A 15,465-nucleotide genomic window follows, 5' to 3' on the forward strand; every position below is an offset into this window, starting at 1 on the left:
ACCGCACAAAAGTTTTAAAGGCGAGGCAGGTGGCGGGCTTTCTGGTGCGGGGCTTGCATGGGAGACAGATTTGTCTCCCTGAGAAGCGCGATCAGAGACGCCAGCGCAGTATTTAAGCCCACCTGTCGCCCAGGGAGGCAGCCTGGTGCAGGGTAAAGTACCTGGAAGGTTCGAACTCCAGACACTAAAACTTCGAGCCTCAGTTCCATCTTCTGTAAAAACGAACCAAATAATAATATATTTCTAAAAGTTTGGGGGCATAGAAGTAATGTTGTGAGAGTAACCAACGGAAAAAATGTCAGACCCCTTCTTCCGTACTCAGTCCTCTCACTGTGCGAAGGAGGAACCCGAGGCCCAGAGTGGTGGTGTCACTTGCCCAAGGTCACGCGGTGGTGGGACTAAGTTGAGTCCGGCTGACCCCGGGCTTCCTGGCTTCCTGGCTCCCGGGCCAACCTTCTCCCTGCCCCAGCCTGGCTGGCCCGAGTCGCACCTCGTCTAATCCCAGCGCCCACGGGCGCACGGGACCCAGCGGTCTGCCGACTGGTTTTGGATGCGCCTCAGTGGATCACCTGTAAAATTCCTGTTTGGTAGGTCGCCATTATGTTGTAAAGCCTCAGCAAGGAGCCTGGCGGGTAACTATTTGTTATCGCTATTTGATATCCCCGTGGCCTTGGAAGAACTGATTCAAATCCCTGCCTTCTCGCAGATGAGGACGCTGAGGAAGAGGCGGAGAGCGCGTTACCCACGCTGGCCCGGCAAGATAAGGGGAGCGCCGGGACTCCCGGGACAACGCTCGGCCAGGGCACTGGTGGGATGGAGTTTGTGAGAATACACAGTTAACTGCGGTGCTACCGCCGGTCACGCGCAAAGTGGAGACCCATGACCTTGCTTGGAGCGCTGGCCCGGCCGGGTACCCGCGGCGCAGCGGCAGCGCTGGGAGTGGGGCGCGGCGGGTCCGGGAGCTGCGGCTGGTGGGCGGGGCCGATGGAACTCCGGGCATGTAGCTGGTCGGCCGGTGGAGGGCGGAGCCTCGTGGCGCGGTCCTGGGGGCGGGGCGGGCTTGGGAGCCTTCAGCGACGGCCTTGGTGCGGGGCGAGCGCGCGCGGACCGCACACCGGCCGCGGAGCCGCCATGGGCCCGCTGGGCCCCGGGCGCCGTGCAGCGCGAGCACTGGCCTGGAGTCAGGTGGGCAGAGCAGGACCGGGGTTAAGGGCCTGGCAGGGAGCGGGGGCGGAGATGGGCCTCCGGAGGTCCCGGGGAACCTGACCCGGGGTTGGGCTGGGGTCCCGGACTCTCCAGACGTCAGGCAGATCTGGTCGTCCCATCCGGCGTCCGCTGCGCGCGGAGACGGGGTTGCTCCGAGGAGCAAGGGGAGATCCTGTCTTCGCACACCTTCTTCCCGCTCTCTTGGTCGAACCTCCGGCCTCTGTCTTGGGGAGAGAGAGCAGAGAGAGATTGCCCTTCCCATCCAGGCCTGAGGGACTGGCCCTTCCGGCCTCGGGAGGGCCGGGAACCCAGCCTTCAGTTCCGAGAGCGGACGGTCTTTTCGCGGCCATCAGATTTGTTTACACGTTTCCCCCATCGCTCTGCCCCACCTTCCACTCCCGGTGATGGGGCACAGAAGTGCCCGCCTCGGGAGTCGGGGGCTGAGGAGGGGGCTCAGGCGTTTGATCGATCTTTGGGTTCTCAGGGCCAGACGGGGCGCCTTCCCCAATGAGGGGGCACAGTAATTCCGTGTTACTCACAAGGGGGAATGACAGTGGACCGTTGTTGTTTCTTAAGTAATGAGTAACTACCCAAGTTTCCTTCCTGTCTGCTCCCAGAGTGACCTTGTTCAGGTCGTTTCACCTCTCTGAATCTGTTTCTCCACTGGCAAAGTAGAGCTGACTGAATTGCTTTAAAATGTAATTGTGGGGGTGCCTGGGTGGCTCAGTGGGTTAAAGCCTCTGCCTTCGGCTCAGATCATGGTCCCAGGGTCCTGGGATAGAGCCCCACATCGGGCTCTCTGCTCCGCAGGGAGCCTGCTTCTTCCTCTCTCTGCTTGCCTCTCTGCCTACTTGTGATCTCTGTCAAATAAATAAAAATTTTTTTAAATAAATAAATAAATAAAATGTAATTGTGAGGGTATCTGGGTGGCTAAGTCTGTTAAACTTCTGCCTTCCGCTCAGGTCATGATTCCAGGGTCCTGGGATCCTGCCCCGATTGGGCTCCCTGATCCTGGTTCTCACTTTCCTCCCCACTGGTGCTGTTCTTTCTCTCAAATAAATAAAGTCTTCAAAAATAAAAATAAAAGGTAATTGTGAGGATTGTCTGAGTTCATATTTAGTGTGTGAATTCAGGTAAAGGGCTGTGTCAGATCCCAAAGTGCCCCTGCCTCGTGTCTCCCCTTCCCACTGGTTTTTGTTTTGTGAGTGGCGGTTCCAATGGACTTGTTTGTTTTTCAGAATTGAAGCTACAAGATGGCTGACCAGGACCCTGGGGGCATTAGCCCCCTCCAACAAATGGTGGCCTCGGGCACTGGGGCTGTGGTCACCTCCCTTTTCAGTAAGATCTGGGGAGGTGGGAAGGGGACAGCTGGGGACTGGGACAGGCCAGAGATTGGAGGCGACTTGGTCCTGGGGTAGGGGTCAACGGTGGGGTCCTGAAAGGAGCCTTCAGACCTGCCCTTCTTCTCCAGTGACGCCCCTGGATGTGGTGAAAGTTCGCCTGCAGTCTCAGCGCCCCTCGATGGCCAGCGGTGAGTGCCTAGACTTGGAGCCCAGAAGGGGCCTGGGCAAAACCAAGATCTCCCAGAGATGGGGTCCCTGGGACAGGTCGGAGTGGGGGGGCCCTTCTGACTTAAGGGACTGTCTTGTGTTTTAGAGCTGATGCCTCCCTCCAGACTCTGGAGCCTCCCCTACGTGAAATGTGAGTTCCCCAAACCATAGGGAGCTTGTGAAAGTCCAGGGCATAGAGTGGCCCAGTCTCCCCAGGGGACCTGAGTGCCCACAGCCCTACCACACACTTCCAGGTCCTACCAGCGAGCCCTGTGTCCTGAACAAGAATGTTCACCTGGAGACCATGGCCTGTGCTGGCCTCCAAGGGATGGGACTCACCCCCCTCCCTGCGGGGTCCCAGGGCAGTGTCCTCCTAATACCCTCTTCCCTTCCCCAGTGCCCTCCTCTCTCCGATCCACAGGGAAGTGCCTCCTGTACTGCAACGGGGTCTTGGAGCCCCTCTACCTGTGCCCGAACGGTGCCCGCTGTGCCACCTGGTTTCAGGACCCCACCCGCTTCACCGGCACCGTGGTGAGGAGGGGCTGGGCCCCCACCTTGATCTGAGTGCTCTGGAGGGATTCACTTCGGTCGGGTGGGAGACCCAAGGAGGAGTGGGTGGTGAAAAGCAAGTAGCAGTAGCCGGGGCAGCTTGGGAAGGGCTCTCCGGTGGAGGTGGTACCTCTCTGTGGTTTGAAGGGTGAGCGGGAGTCTGTTGGGAGCTAAATGGGTGATTGCACGTGTGCTGGCCTGAGGGGCTCTCGCCTCCCAGCAGGACCCAGGGCTGCGGGCGGAGGTGAGGGCATCAGGCTGGGGCCCAGTCCAGGTGGGCCCCATCACAGGGCTCATTCGCATTCCTCCTCCCTCCTTGTGGGCTGGTGTCTGTGCGGCCAGGACGCCTTTGTGAAGATCGTGAGACACGAGGGCACCAGGACCCTGTGGAGCGGCCTCCCAGCCACCTTGTGAGTCTCCCAGTCCCGTACATTGCTTTTCCCTGCTCTCCTCCTCTGATCCTTTACTCTCCTGTCATGGTGGCTGGGGTGGGGGCGCCTGGAAGGTTGGGAGCCTTTGGGAGTCTCAGCTAACGTCTGTTCACGCTCCCAGGGTTATGACTGTACCGGCCACTGCCATCTACTTCACCGCGTATGACCAACTCAAGACCTTCCTTTGTGGTCGAGCCCTGACTTCTGATCTCTACGCCCCCATGGTGGCTGGCGCACTAGCCCGCTGTGAGCACAGCCCCGGGGCCCTTGATCTCTCTCTGAACCCCAGCTCTGCCGGAGCCCGGTGCGGGCTTCCAGCTCTAGTGTCTGGCAGCTTAGGGGTGGAGGGATCTCTTGGGCCCCTAGATCCCGGGAGAGGCGGTGTCTATCGGGCCCTGTGAGCTGACCCCTCCGTACTGTTCCCCTGCAGTGGGCACTGTGACTGTGATCAGCCCCTTGGAGCTGGTGCGGACAAAGCTGCAGGCTCAGCACGTGTCCTACCGGGAGCTGGGATCCTGTGTCCGAGCTGCCATGGCCCAGGGCGGCTGGCGCTCACTGTGGCTAGGCTGGGGCCCCACTGCCCTTCGGGATGTGCCCTTTTCAGGTAGGAGTTGGATGCGGGGGGTGGGGTAAGGGAGCCTCTGGATGACATACAGGTGGTCTACAGTGTGGTGACTTTGAAGTTGCTTTTCTGGACCTTGAATATCTCATCTGTGAAATGGGTTCAGCGGGTGGGGTAGTCACCCAGGTTTCCAGGAGAAAATTCTCATGGAGGATCTGTCACAGAAACTGGTCCGCCACAGACAGTCCTCATTCTCCAGAGGAAGGGCTCGTTGCATTGTGCGGGGGTGAAAAATGGGAGGTTCGAGGCCACCCTGCTGCCCTTCCTGACTCTAATGAGTGTTTCCCAACATCCCCAAGCCCTGTACTGGTTCAACTATGAGTTGGTGAAGAGCTGGTTGAGTGGGCTCAGACCAAAAGACCAGCCATCTGTGGGCATCAGCTTCGTGGCTGGCGGCATCTCAGGGACGGTGAGTTGATTGGGCCCAGACAAGGCCAGTGCGTGTGGCCTTGGGAGGCCCGAGAGTTGTGGGAGGCGCTCCAGGGAGACGGGCTTGGGTAGCTCCCTCTTGAGAAGCAAGCTCACCCTGCCTAGTGAAGCCCTAGCTAAGGCTGGCAGAGCTCGGCTGGATACGAGGGAGGGGGTCCTGGGACCCGAGACCAGCCCTCTCCCCATCCCACCAGGTGGCGGCCATCCTGACTCTACCCTTTGACGTGGTGAAGACTCAGCGCCAGGTCGCGCTGGGAGCAGTGGAGGCTGTGAGAGGTGAAGGTTCTGGCTGGTGCGGGGCTGTGCGGGTGGGGACCCAGGCGGGGTCCTGACCTGGCTGTGCCTCATGTTTGCAGTGACGCCCCCACGCGCCGACTCCACGTGGCTGTTGCTGCGGAGGATCCGGGCTGAGTCAGGCACCAGGGGCCTATTTGCAGGTGAGTGTGTGTGTGTATGTGTCCAAGCTCAGGAAGGATTAGGGCCCCCTGGGGTCCTGACCTCTGACCCTAACCCCCACTCCCTTTGCAGGCTTTCTCCCAAGGATCATCAAGGCTGCTCCCTCCTGTGCCATCATGATCAGCACCTACGAGTTTGGCAAAGGCTTCTTCCAGAAGCTCAACAGAGAACAGCCTCTGGGCTCTTAGAAGGAGCCGGGGGACAAGGACCCCATCTCTTCTGTGGCTGGGGGGTGCCGAAGGAGACTGAGCCAAGTGCCTTGTCCTCAGCACTGAGGGGAGGGGCCTCATTTCCCATCCCCCTCAACTACGAGTCCTAGGGGTAGGGGCTTGCCCCACGAGGCCTGCCCACGCCCCTTCCCAAAAACAGCTTTATTCCTGCTGTTTCTCATTCCCAAGCCCCAAGGATAATCACTTTTCCACCACCACCACCCCTACCCCAAGTTCAAGACCAAATCTGCTATCTGTCCCCTCCCTTGCCACCGTTTCCCTGTGTGTTTGCTGTAGCGGGGGTCTGCTCCTGGGAGCCACCAAACCCTGGGCCTGGTGTAGTCTGCCCCCCCCCCCCCGTCCCTGTGAATTCCTTGAATCTAAAGACGATGAACCTCTCACTAGCGCCTGTGACTGCGGGGTGGGGAGGGGTCGGGAGGAGGAGGACTTGGTGAGTGGTTTGCACAGAGGAGGCCTGGAAGGGACCCAGAGGTTGGCTCTGACGACCCAGGGTATCCACAGAGAGGACACCCTGCCAACTTAGAGCTGGGTCAGAGTGAGGACCCAGAGTTGAGGGGGTGACGGGTAGTGTTAGAGCCACGGGGGAGGGTGGCAAGACCTCTCCCCACGGATACCCTCCAAGTGACAGCAGAGGGCGGATGCTTCACTGGGGGTGCAACTCTGGGCCAAAGCTGAATCCCTCAGGATGAGGAAAGTCTCAGAGAACAGGGCCCTTCCAGGGCTGGCTGCCTCTGTCCTGCCCTCGTGCTGTTCAATGTCTTCCCTGCTGGGGGCTAATCAAGTTACTAAGAGCGTCAGGTTGAATGGGGCACCGACACGTTGTGGTCTTTCCCTGGACAGGACAAAAGCACCCCAACTTCCTCAATCGTTCTGACCAGTTTGCTCCCGTGGGGCGCACACCCGTGGTGTCTGGTCTACCATCACCCCGGTTACGGACCCAGCAAGGGCTCTACTGAATTGCACCACCTTAGGACAGCTCCCGGTCCCAGCCCCCCACAGACAAAGTTGCCCTCAGTCTTCTGGTTTTTATTTGCTGGATCCCCTCAGAGCCCCTGCCCTGGGGCTGAGGACGGAGTGACTCTGGGGCATACACAGGGTCAGACTGGAGAGGCAGGGGGGTGGGGTGCTGAGGTTGGGCCATCAGCTCCTGAGGAGGGCGGTGGGGGTGAGCGAAGAAGAGTCCGGTAGGAAGCCAGCCAGGTGCCAGGGTCCCCAGAAGAATGGTACGAGGTTTCCCCGGGCACCCCGTAGCCTGTGGTGCCCCTGTGTCCTGGCCCAGGCAGCTTCCCTTTGCAGCTCCTGCTCCCTTGGGCAGAAAGTTAAAACGGGCAAGAAGCAAAGGGTGCCTTTGGCAAGAGACCCATGGCTGGGTGGCCAAAGTTCTCTGGAAGAGTGGCCTGGATTGGGGGGACTCTGTGCCTGTACCCCTGGCAGGGGGGGCCAGCACTGCCCACGCCGCTCCTCAGCTGGGGCTCAGTGCCGGGCTGCCCTCTGGACTGTCGCTCACCAGGCACTCGTTGGATTTGAAGCTCGCCAGGGACTTGCAGCTGGGGATGGAGGCCAGGGAGCCGCAGAGGCCCAGCATGGAGGGCGTGGGGTCCTTCCCTGAGGAGAGAGGGCGGGTGAGGCTGAGCCAACCGGTCTGCCTGTGTGTGAGCTGGGGAAGGGGGGTGCAAGCGAAGGTGAGGGAAGGGTAGCCCTGAGGTCAGCACCCCCCCAACTCCCCCTGGAGATTTTCCTCATTTCTGGAGTATTTGGTATTTTCAAGTAAACCAGGGTAAGCAGCTGGCCATGCCATGCCCAGTGCCGGGACACTGTATTGTAATCGTCAGTTTATGTCTCTGTCTCCCCCTGAGGTTCATCCTCTCTGTCTGTTTATTAAACACACGGTGAGCACTTGTTCCGTTCCAAGCACTGGGGATACAGAGAACGGACGAGACACGGTCCCTGCCCTCACGGAGCTCACAGTCTGGTGGGGGAGACAGACACACAGACAATCACAAACACAGTGTGGTGGGGTTCCACGTCCACAGCCTGCCTTGTCTCAAAGAAGATCTAAAGTCATCCAGAACAGTGTGGTGTTGGGAAAGAAAAGGCAGGAGTCCAGGCCCCAGGAAAACTAGGGTAGGGAACCAAGGTGAAGCCAGGGGAGGGCAACACAAAATGCATGCGTTGAAGTCCCGGACATTCGCTTGAAGGGAGCCACTAATTTGGCTCTGAGCTTCCTGGCAGCCAAAGAAAAGGGGGAAACAAGGGTCAGGCAAGCGGTTCACAGAGCACATGAGATAAGAGCAAATTAGTTAGGCAAATAATTCCCCAGGAACCTGTGAGCCACGGAGCCCCCAACAATGCTACACTGGGGATTAACCAGCAGCCCCGTGTTACTGATGAGCAGGGTTTGGCAAGGTGAAGTGCCGGACCAGAGACCGAGCTTGAACAACTGGAAGAGGTGCTGCCTGGGCTTTGCAGCAGGGTCTGTCCAACACCCCAAAGCAAGCTCTTAAATGCGATGCTAAGCTCCCCTGGAAGGGCTCAGTGAAGGAGGGACTCGGCCAGGGTCACCGCAGGCCCCATGGCCTGGCCTCAGCTCTTCTTGAAATGATTTTGGGTGCTGGATTGGGGGGCTCACCGATGGGGCCCCAGGGCTCCTCGTCCCGTTTGCCCTCTCCCAGGCGCTGGGAGTCCGAGCTCAGGCTGGCTTCAGCTGACAGTGGCTCCGTGCTCATGAAACTGTGTCTGGAGCAGAGCAGAGGGCTGATGTGCAGGCAGAGGCCTGCAGCCCGTCCCCAGCCCCCCTACCAGCCCCACTTCCCCAGTAAGGACCTGCACCGAGGCCCAAGCTGAGCCCCGCTGAGGCTTACCTCCGGTACAGCTTGGGGTTGTTGGTGCCCTCTGCCCCACTGAGCGTTCCCAGGGATGGCCATTGGTTGACCAGGGGCGTGGTGAGGTCTTTGGAACCCTGGGCCAGGGGAACGTGGTCACCGGGGATCAGACCTGTCCTGGGATGGGGAGGAGGGGTCAGGCCTGACTAGGAGAGGGCACAGAAGTGGGGAAAGAGGGGCTGAAGGGGTGCTGAAGAGGGAAAGCCATCATGTCCACAGTTTCTGAGCAACAAATGAGGTCTGAGTAACGTTCTGCAGCCATGCTAGCTGATGGAGGAAGTGGGGAGCCGGTTTTGGGGGGGTCGGGTCGCTGGATCTTATTTTGAGGGCAATTTAGTTCACCGGGGAGGGGGTCTTGGGGTGGAGGTGAAGGTTTGATCAAATCAGTGGTTTGATGCTGGCGGTGGGTGGCGCTGGCTGCTGTTATCAAGAAAGCGGGGGCGATGTGGTCGGGGTGGCGGGGACGCGGCGAGGGTGGGGAGCGGGCGGGGAGGACAGGGGTTGGGCGGCGGCGGCGCTCACAGCTGCTCCTGCAGCTCCAGGATCACGCCTTCCAGCTCCCGCTTCTCGCGCTGGTTCTGCGCCGCCGCCTCCTCCAGCTGCAGCTGCAGCCGCCGGTTCTCCGCCTCCAGGTCCTTCAGTTGCGACTCGCGCAGGCGCACCAGCTCCTCCAGGTAACCCTGCGGGACGCGGGTTCAGCGCCGGCGGCGGGACGCGGGTGTCCCCGCGGACGCCGCCCGCCCCCGCTCCCCCGGCGCGCGGCACGCACCTTCTGCGCGTAGACGATGCGGAACTTCTGTTCCATCTTGTGCCATTTGCTGTACCAGCTGTCCTCGTCGGTGACGAGCGGCAGGTACGGGTGCTCGGGCGAGTTGTCCTCGCTCGTACTGCTCTCGGCGCTGTGCCGCTCCTCCTCGTCCGTCAGGTAGTCGTAGCTTGGGGGGAAGGCGCAGTGGGCACGGCCCGCCCTGCCTGCCCCTGCCCGCCCTCCCCCAGCCCCGCACCCACGCACGGCTCACCTCTGGGTGAACTTTAGGTAGGGTGTGTAATCGATCACCACGGGGGTCTTCCCGTCCAGCACTTCGCCCTTGAGACAGAAGCTGGGGGCGGGAGAACCACAGGGTGGGGGGCGGGCTTGACGGGATGGGAGTGTGGACATCCTCGGTTCAACTCCATCCGTCCCCGCCCCCGAGACCCCACCTGAAGTCTATGGCGCTCAGTCCGATCAGCATCCCGGTGAGGACGGTGGCTTCCTCCCGCAGCATGATGGCTCCAGAGTCATAGAAACGTCTGCGGGGGTAGAGGGTTGGGGGTTGGGGGGAGGCTGGGTATCGAGGGACTGACGGTGCCGCAGCCTCATCCGCCCAGGGAGGCCCCAGCCCTCAGGACTTCTCCTCTTGGCTCACTACAAACCTTTCCTAGAGGAAGGAGGTATGTCTCTCCTGCTCACCCTTCAGTGTGGATCTTGGCTCTCCCTCAGAGTGGCGCCCACTGTGTCTCCTGTGTACTAGAACGTGTGTTCCCCGAGAATACTCTCCTTGATCCTCTGAACTACCCCTTTCCCACCAATTATGGGACCATTCAGATCCATACAGTCAGGAAACAAGTTCTCATCGTTAGTGCTTGACATACAGAAGGTGCTCAAAAACGTGTTGATGTGAACTCTGAAATATGAGGTCAGACTAGAGATAGAACGGAATAAAACCATCAGGTTGTATGTGACCACTGGGTTGCGGGGCAGGGTGGGGCGTGGAGACACATACTGCCGACTGTACTCTGTTGCAAACACCCATCCTGCCTGTGACCCCTGCCCCTGAGACCCAATCTCTCTGCAAACCCACAGTGCAGGGACTCAGGCTCTGCACACCAGGACTTTAGTCCACGGGTGGCAAGTACAGACTGCTGCCACTGTTTGGGAAGTAGGCAGGACTCTGTGTCACAGGTCATGGAACGAGTCCAACAGATAAAATGATGCATAGTTGAGGCTTGTTCAGAGGCATGCTGAGGTTAGAGCTGTGCATGAGATCAGTACTGTGGAGTGTTAGAGAAGAATGAATGTGACTTGGAAGAAATGGTGGTGATGCTAAAGGCTGTCTGGGACTGTAAGCTCCTCAGCCAGAGGATAGTCTGGGAGAGGGAGCCTAGCAGGGCATGCTGGGAGTTGTAGTTCAGGGACTGAAGTTTGCTCCAGAAACTTAAGGATCAAGTATGGTTAGGCCGTGAGCTCGCACACTGGGACTTGTGGTCTGAGCTGATGGAGAGGGTCTGACCTGGTGGTCCGGGTGTCCCGCAGAGCTGTGGTGATATATTCTGACATTCGTTTCTCCATCAGTGCTACCCGGATCCACGCCCGGCCCTGGAAAGCACATTCAACTTTACTTGTTGCCCTGAAGGGACTCAGGAGTGCACCATTGGGTCTAGACCTCCTGTGGCTCTTCCACCCAGTGACTGTAGGCAGAGTTGAGGAACAAGGAGCAGGCAAATCCCACCTGTATCCCCTGCAAGCAACAGCTGGCCTGGCCCTGCCCATCAAGGCCCCTCACCTTGGCTCGGGCTGTGCTGATGTTCTCCATGTTCTCGATGCTGCTTACACAATTGTTGGGCACTTTGCTGCAGGCCAGCCGGATATAGTCCCAGAAGCCCCGCTGCCCGTCTGAGCTGAACCAGCTCACTGGACCTGCTGGGGCACAGGCTGAGCCAGGGCAGGGAGGGGGCTCAGCAAAACCAGGGAGTTTGTAGAGGGTCCGTGTAATGGGGCACACACATGCTAAGTATTAACAGCCCCACCTGCACAGAGCTCCTATCCCAAACACATGCGCCCACATACCTGTACACAGAAGGCACGCTAGCATGTACCAGCACGCCCACTGATGGGGCTTGTGTGCACCCACCTATGTGGCCAGAAGAACCCCCTCCCCTCTTCCCAGCTGTGTGCATGGCCCAGCCAGAACTGGGGCCAGGATCAATGATGGGAAAACCACAGGAAAGATCAGAGCGGGTGGCTGGAAGCTAAAGCCTAGGAGGGCTGGACAACGGGAGACAGGGAGCTGGGCCCACCTTTGAAGCGGTGGCTGAGGATCTGCTCTAAGATGGCTGCAAAATTCACAAACTCCTCGGATGAGTCATCGATGGGCTCCGCTGTGTATTTCTCCAGCAGCGTTTTCACAGAGAACCTGGCAGGAGGTCGGGAAAGGGGACAGCGGCGTGTCCAGTGAGAAGACAGACTCATGGACTTTTAGAGGAGGGGTGTTGGGCGAAGAGAGGGAGAGAAGGGCAGAGGAGAGGTCATGAAGAGGGAGGTCACGTGGGGAGGCAAGGGAACGGAGGCGAGAGGCAGGGGAGGCACACAGTGACCACAGAGGTGCTATGACATGGGAGTGATAGAGTGGCAGGCGGGAGACTGATGGACAAACAGGTGACAGGAGAGCTGACAGCCAGAGAAAGGAAGCTTCAGGAGTAAGGTCCAAGAGAGGAAAGAATAGTAGGTAGGCCGAGGAGGCCCTTGGAGTCAGGGGACTGTCCCAGAGCCCCTTCTTTCCTGCCCTTGCTTTGGGGTTGCGTTTTTGATGGGTGTGTGTTGGGGGTCAGCTAGGCGTTCGAAAGTGGGCTTGTACCCCTGCCCGGAGCTATCTTCTGCTATTGCTGGAACAAATTTCCGTCCCTCCCTGGGCGGGGGGGGGGGGCAGTTGGGCCAGGGCATGTGAGTTGAAGCTGAGCACATGGAGCGTGAGCCTGCAGGGGTGGCCAGGTGGGCTCTTAGCGCACGGATGCCCCCCTTCCCCCTTCTCCTTCCCAGCTTGGTCGCCCACACACCAGCTGCCCAGAACCAGGCAGTGCAGAGCTGGGCTGGGGCGGGGTGTGTGTGTGTGTGCATGTGTGTGTGCAGGGTATGGGTCTGACACACACACTGGGTGGGAGGGGGCATTGGCAGCAAATCTCTGGGAGGGGTTTTAGGGGCCCAGACACCTGGCTTCTCAGAGAGGAGGGGAACAAAGGAAGGCGATGGAGACCAGCACCCCTTATCCCTCTCTGCAGTCCTGCTTGGAGCCTCAGCTACCTCTGCAGCCCCTCCCCCTGCGATCTCCACCTGCCACCGCTGCAGTGGGTGGGGCTGGAAAGAGGAGGAGGCTCCCAACCTCCCATTATTGCCCTATTGTGGGCGGCAGAGCTGAAGTGGGGTACCCAGGGATACGGGGGCTGCTTGGCACTGCCCTTTCCCCCGGAAGCTTATCAAGCCCTGTGACGTGCCAAGCACAGCATGTACTCCTCACCCAGCCTTACAACAGCTCTGGGGTAGGTCCTCTTAGCATCCTCCCCATGTTACAGATAAGGTGACTGAGGGTTCAAGAGGTTGACTGATCTGTTCAGAGTCACAGCGCTTGTGAGGAGTCAAGTATGGATGTCTGACCCCAAAGCCCTTGCTCCTTCTGCTACATCCTGGGGCCTCCTGCTGGCTGTCACAATCACCGAGGTCGGGGAGAAGCCCCTGCCTCCTCTGCCTTCCACTCTGCAGGCTCCGGGCCCTTAGCACTGGCCTCTAAGGCTCTCAGGCCAATGGCAGACTGGAGGCAGTCGACCTCCCTCCCTTCTCTTTGGGCTTAGAGCTGGTCCGGGGCCTGAAATCAGAGCCAGATCAAGTGTGGGGTTGTAGTAGGGGGGAGGCAGACTGCTGGGCTCAGATCCTGTTCCCTTGTGATACCCTTGCGGCCTTGGACAAGTCATTTAACCTCTCCGAGACCCAAACGGGAATAATAGTACCTGCCCCAGACTCCAGGAAGGACTGGGAGAAGGAGCCTGTGTATAGCCCATTGGGCAGGGGTGTCGAGGAGCAGGGCCATTCATGGGAAGGTTGGCCCAGCCAGAAGGAGGCTGTGTTTGGGACATTAGCTGGGCCTCATTGTGTAGCACACACCACCCCCCTATCATGGTATTTTCTGGTCATCTGGGTCAGCCCTCAGTGGGGGCCTGGGGCTGGTTTCAGCACGGCGGCCATCTGCCATCCCTCATCAGGGGTGCTGTAGAACTGGCCATCGCCCCCGGGAGCCCCATGGTGTGTTCCCTGTTCGGAGGTGCAGCGGCTGCTGCAGGTTACCATGGAGACAGGGAGGCCAGGGCCCAGGGGAGCCCTTGGCCTGCTAAAGGGAACTGTTCTGGGAGCTGGAGGCGAACCACATGATGGCGATGAGGTGGCAGAGGCCCAAGGGGTTTCTGAGCCTTTACCATGCCCCCAATCACCTCCTAAACTATCCCTCCCATGGAAGCTCTAAGCCCACTTCCAATCCACCAGAACCTCTGGTGCTCTGGGGTATGCCAAAGGGAGATCCCCACTTCCCCAACACTGGGGAAGGCAGGCAAGAGAAAGAAGTATCTTCTTCTCAGGGACAGAAAGGACATCATCAGGGCCGGGCTATTTCCATATGCCAGGCACTGGGCTAGGCTCCTACCGGAATTATGCCGTTACTATTCCAGCATGGCTGTTACTTCTACTGTGGGGAAGATGAGACACCCAAGGCCCAGAGTGGTTAGGAAACTTCCCCATGGTTGCACAGCTAATAATGGAAGAAGTAAGAGCTTGACCTTAGGATCCTCTGGCCCCAAAGGCAGAAAGCTTTGTTTTATGCCACACTGGCAGGATTTGAGGGGTGAGGATGGAAGCGTTGGCCTGTACTCTGGTCTGGGTGGGCCATTGCTGCACTCATTCCTTCTATTCGTTCCAGGCATTTTTATAGAGGTCTGATGTGCATAGCACCGTTCTAGGGACTAGGATATAATGGTGTGAGACAGAGGCAGGATGGCTGGGCGTGTGCTCAGAAACCTGGGAAGGAGCTATGGGAGGCAGGAGCCAGGGCATCAGGTGAGTGCTGATTCCTGGGGGAAGCAGCAGGGCCCAGGCCTGTGTGTAGGCAGGTGGGGTGGCAAAGCAGCTGAGCCCTGCACTTGGAGCACCCTGCCCTCAGAGGTGGCATGTCAGGGGGTGGAAGGCAGCTGGTGGGGGGATGGGGGTGGGGGGAGTGGTCCTAGAGGGAGAGAGGAGGGCAGGTGAAGCTGAGGGACAGGGGCTGAGCAGCTGGCCACTGGTGGCTAAGGGCAGGGCAGTGAGGGTGAGTCACTGCAGGGCTGAGATGTGAAGGATCACTTCCTGGGCCCCCCAAAAAGCAGATGAATCTTTGCCAACACTGCGACAGCTCCACCCTCAGGGACCAATGGCCCTGCCCTCCCAGTCTCCTCCCTTGAACCCGGGAGACCCAGGCTTCTGCAGTCAGACCCTCAGTCCTTCCCATGGCAGGCCCAATGCCCCTCACTCCTCACTGGGTGGATTCGGGGGCTTTGCCCACATCCCCAGTTGACCCTGCCACAGGCTGCAGTTGCCCAGAGATGGAGGAGGGCACCGATCTCTGCTCCTGGATTGGAGCATGGGAAAATCTCTCAGGAAGCCCCACCCCAGAGAGGCCAGTCTGACACGGATGGGAGTCAGGGTACGCTTGGAGGGAGAGGGCGCTCACGCTGCTACTCCTCGGTGCTTCCCTGCCCACCCGGCCCCCGCCCCCAACTAGGGAACCAGCCATCCCACCCCTCCCCCTCACACACAATGTCACTTCCTGGTTTTCACAGGAAGCTGCAGTGCCAATTAAACACCCCTCACCCCCCAGGCCCCGGGCTGGGCATAGGCCTTGACTTGGCCTAGAAGGGTAGGGACCAGACCTCCAAAGCCCCTCCCGGTCTGGGCCTGAGGGACAGTGGACGCGCTTATCTTAACTCTGTGCTTCCTCCCTTTTATCCGCGGCTGCCGTGCGTCCTCCCGCCGGCAGGCTCAGTCCGTATCTCCGCAGCCCGCCCCGACGCCTCTCCCTGACCACCCCCCGCCAGCGGCGCCCACCTGCACACGGTGATCAGGTTCCTACGTTCCACGGCCACATTGCGGGAAGACGCTTTCTTGGAGGACAGCCCCAGAGCCATGGTGGTCTGGACAAAGCTCGCTTCCATCCAGATGTGCGGCCACTGCTGCCGCCACCAGCTGCCCCCCCCCCCCCCCCGCCTGGCGCCCCGGCCCCCTCCCCCGTCGGATCACAGCTGGGCCCTCTGCCCGCCGGGGCCCCTCGATCCCTGCAC

At 59.7% G+C, this 15,465-nt stretch overlaps 2 protein-coding genes across 8 annotated transcripts; one reads left to right on the plus strand and one right to left on the minus strand.

Annotated features, from left to right (window-relative positions):
* The first annotated feature begins 416 nt into the window (after positions 1 to 416).
* Positions 417 to 5,853, plus strand: SLC25A39 (solute carrier family 25 member 39). 3 transcript variants are annotated; one of them, XM_059380336.1, is made up of 13 exons: positions 417 to 587; positions 707 to 808; positions 2,445 to 2,544; positions 2,678 to 2,737; positions 2,863 to 2,907; positions 3,154 to 3,287; positions 3,648 to 3,715; positions 3,858 to 3,982; positions 4,167 to 4,340; positions 4,658 to 4,767; positions 4,982 to 5,063; positions 5,144 to 5,224; positions 5,316 to 5,853. In XM_059380336.1, the coding sequence occupies exons 3-13, from the start codon at positions 2,460 to 2,462 to the stop codon at positions 5,429 to 5,431; spliced, it is 1,080 nt and encodes a 359-aa protein (XP_059236319.1). In that variant the 5' UTR covers positions 417 to 587; positions 707 to 808; positions 2,445 to 2,459; the 3' UTR covers positions 5,432 to 5,853. The 3 variants fall into 3 exon arrangements, with proteins under 3 accessions (XP_059236319.1, XP_059236318.1, XP_059236320.1); XM_059380335.1 differs by lacking the exons at positions 417 to 587; positions 707 to 808 and adding an exon at positions 1,073 to 1,185; XM_059380337.1 differs by lacking the exons at positions 417 to 587; positions 707 to 808 and adding an exon at positions 1,073 to 1,185 and having other exon boundaries at positions 3,178 to 3,287.
* On the minus strand, positions 5,563 to 15,465 carry RUNDC3A (RUN domain containing 3A). 5 transcript variants are annotated; one of them, XM_059380332.1, is made up of 11 exons: positions 15,233 to 15,465; positions 11,413 to 11,528; positions 10,899 to 11,032; positions 10,626 to 10,711; positions 9,556 to 9,645; positions 9,375 to 9,455; positions 9,125 to 9,290; positions 8,878 to 9,035; positions 8,335 to 8,472; positions 8,103 to 8,209; positions 5,563 to 7,078 (listed from the first exon to the last, which is right to left on the minus strand). In XM_059380332.1, exons 1-11 carry the CDS (start codon positions 15,337 to 15,339, stop codon positions 6,936 to 6,938), a joined length of 1,326 nt encoding a protein of 441 aa, XP_059236315.1. In that variant the 5' UTR covers positions 15,340 to 15,465; the 3' UTR covers positions 5,563 to 6,935. The 5 variants fall into 5 exon arrangements, with proteins under 5 accessions (XP_059236315.1, XP_059236314.1, XP_059236313.1 ...); XM_059380331.1 differs by having other exon boundaries at positions 10,899 to 11,035; XM_059380330.1 differs by having other exon boundaries at positions 10,899 to 11,047.

The sequence above is a fragment of the Mustela nigripes genome, chromosome 16 (genome assembly GCF_022355385.1).
Source record: "Mustela nigripes isolate SB6536 chromosome 16, MUSNIG.SB6536, whole genome shotgun sequence".
Lineage (NCBI taxonomy): Eukaryota > Metazoa > Chordata > Mammalia > Carnivora > Mustelidae > Mustela > Mustela nigripes.

Bases quoted from the DNA above. Each gene is read 5' to 3' on its own strand.
- RUNDC3A (XM_059380330.1), bottom strand. From the start codon at position 15,339: ATGGAAGCGAGCTTTGTCCAGACCACCATGGCTCTGGGGCTGTCCTCC. The intron at 9,646-10,625 runs GTCAGACCCTCT...CTACCCCCGCAG, and splicing joins CGGGACACCCGGACCACCAG to ACGTTTCTATGACTCTGGAG. The intron at 9,036-9,124 runs GTGCGTGCCGCG...CGCGTCCCGCAG, and splicing joins GCATCGTCTACGCGCAGAAG to GGTTACCTGGAGGAGCTGGT.
- SLC25A39 (XM_059380336.1), top strand. From the start codon at position 2,460: ATGGCTGACCAGGACCCTGGGGGCATTAGCCCCCTCCAACAAATGGTG. The intron at 3,716-3,857 runs GTGAGTCTCCCA...TCACGCTCCCAG, and splicing joins AGCGGCCTCCCAGCCACCTT to GGTTATGACTGTACCGGCCA. The intron at 4,768-4,981 runs GTGAGTTGATTG...CCATCCCACCAG, and splicing joins CTGGCGGCATCTCAGGGACG to GTGGCGGCCATCCTGACTCT.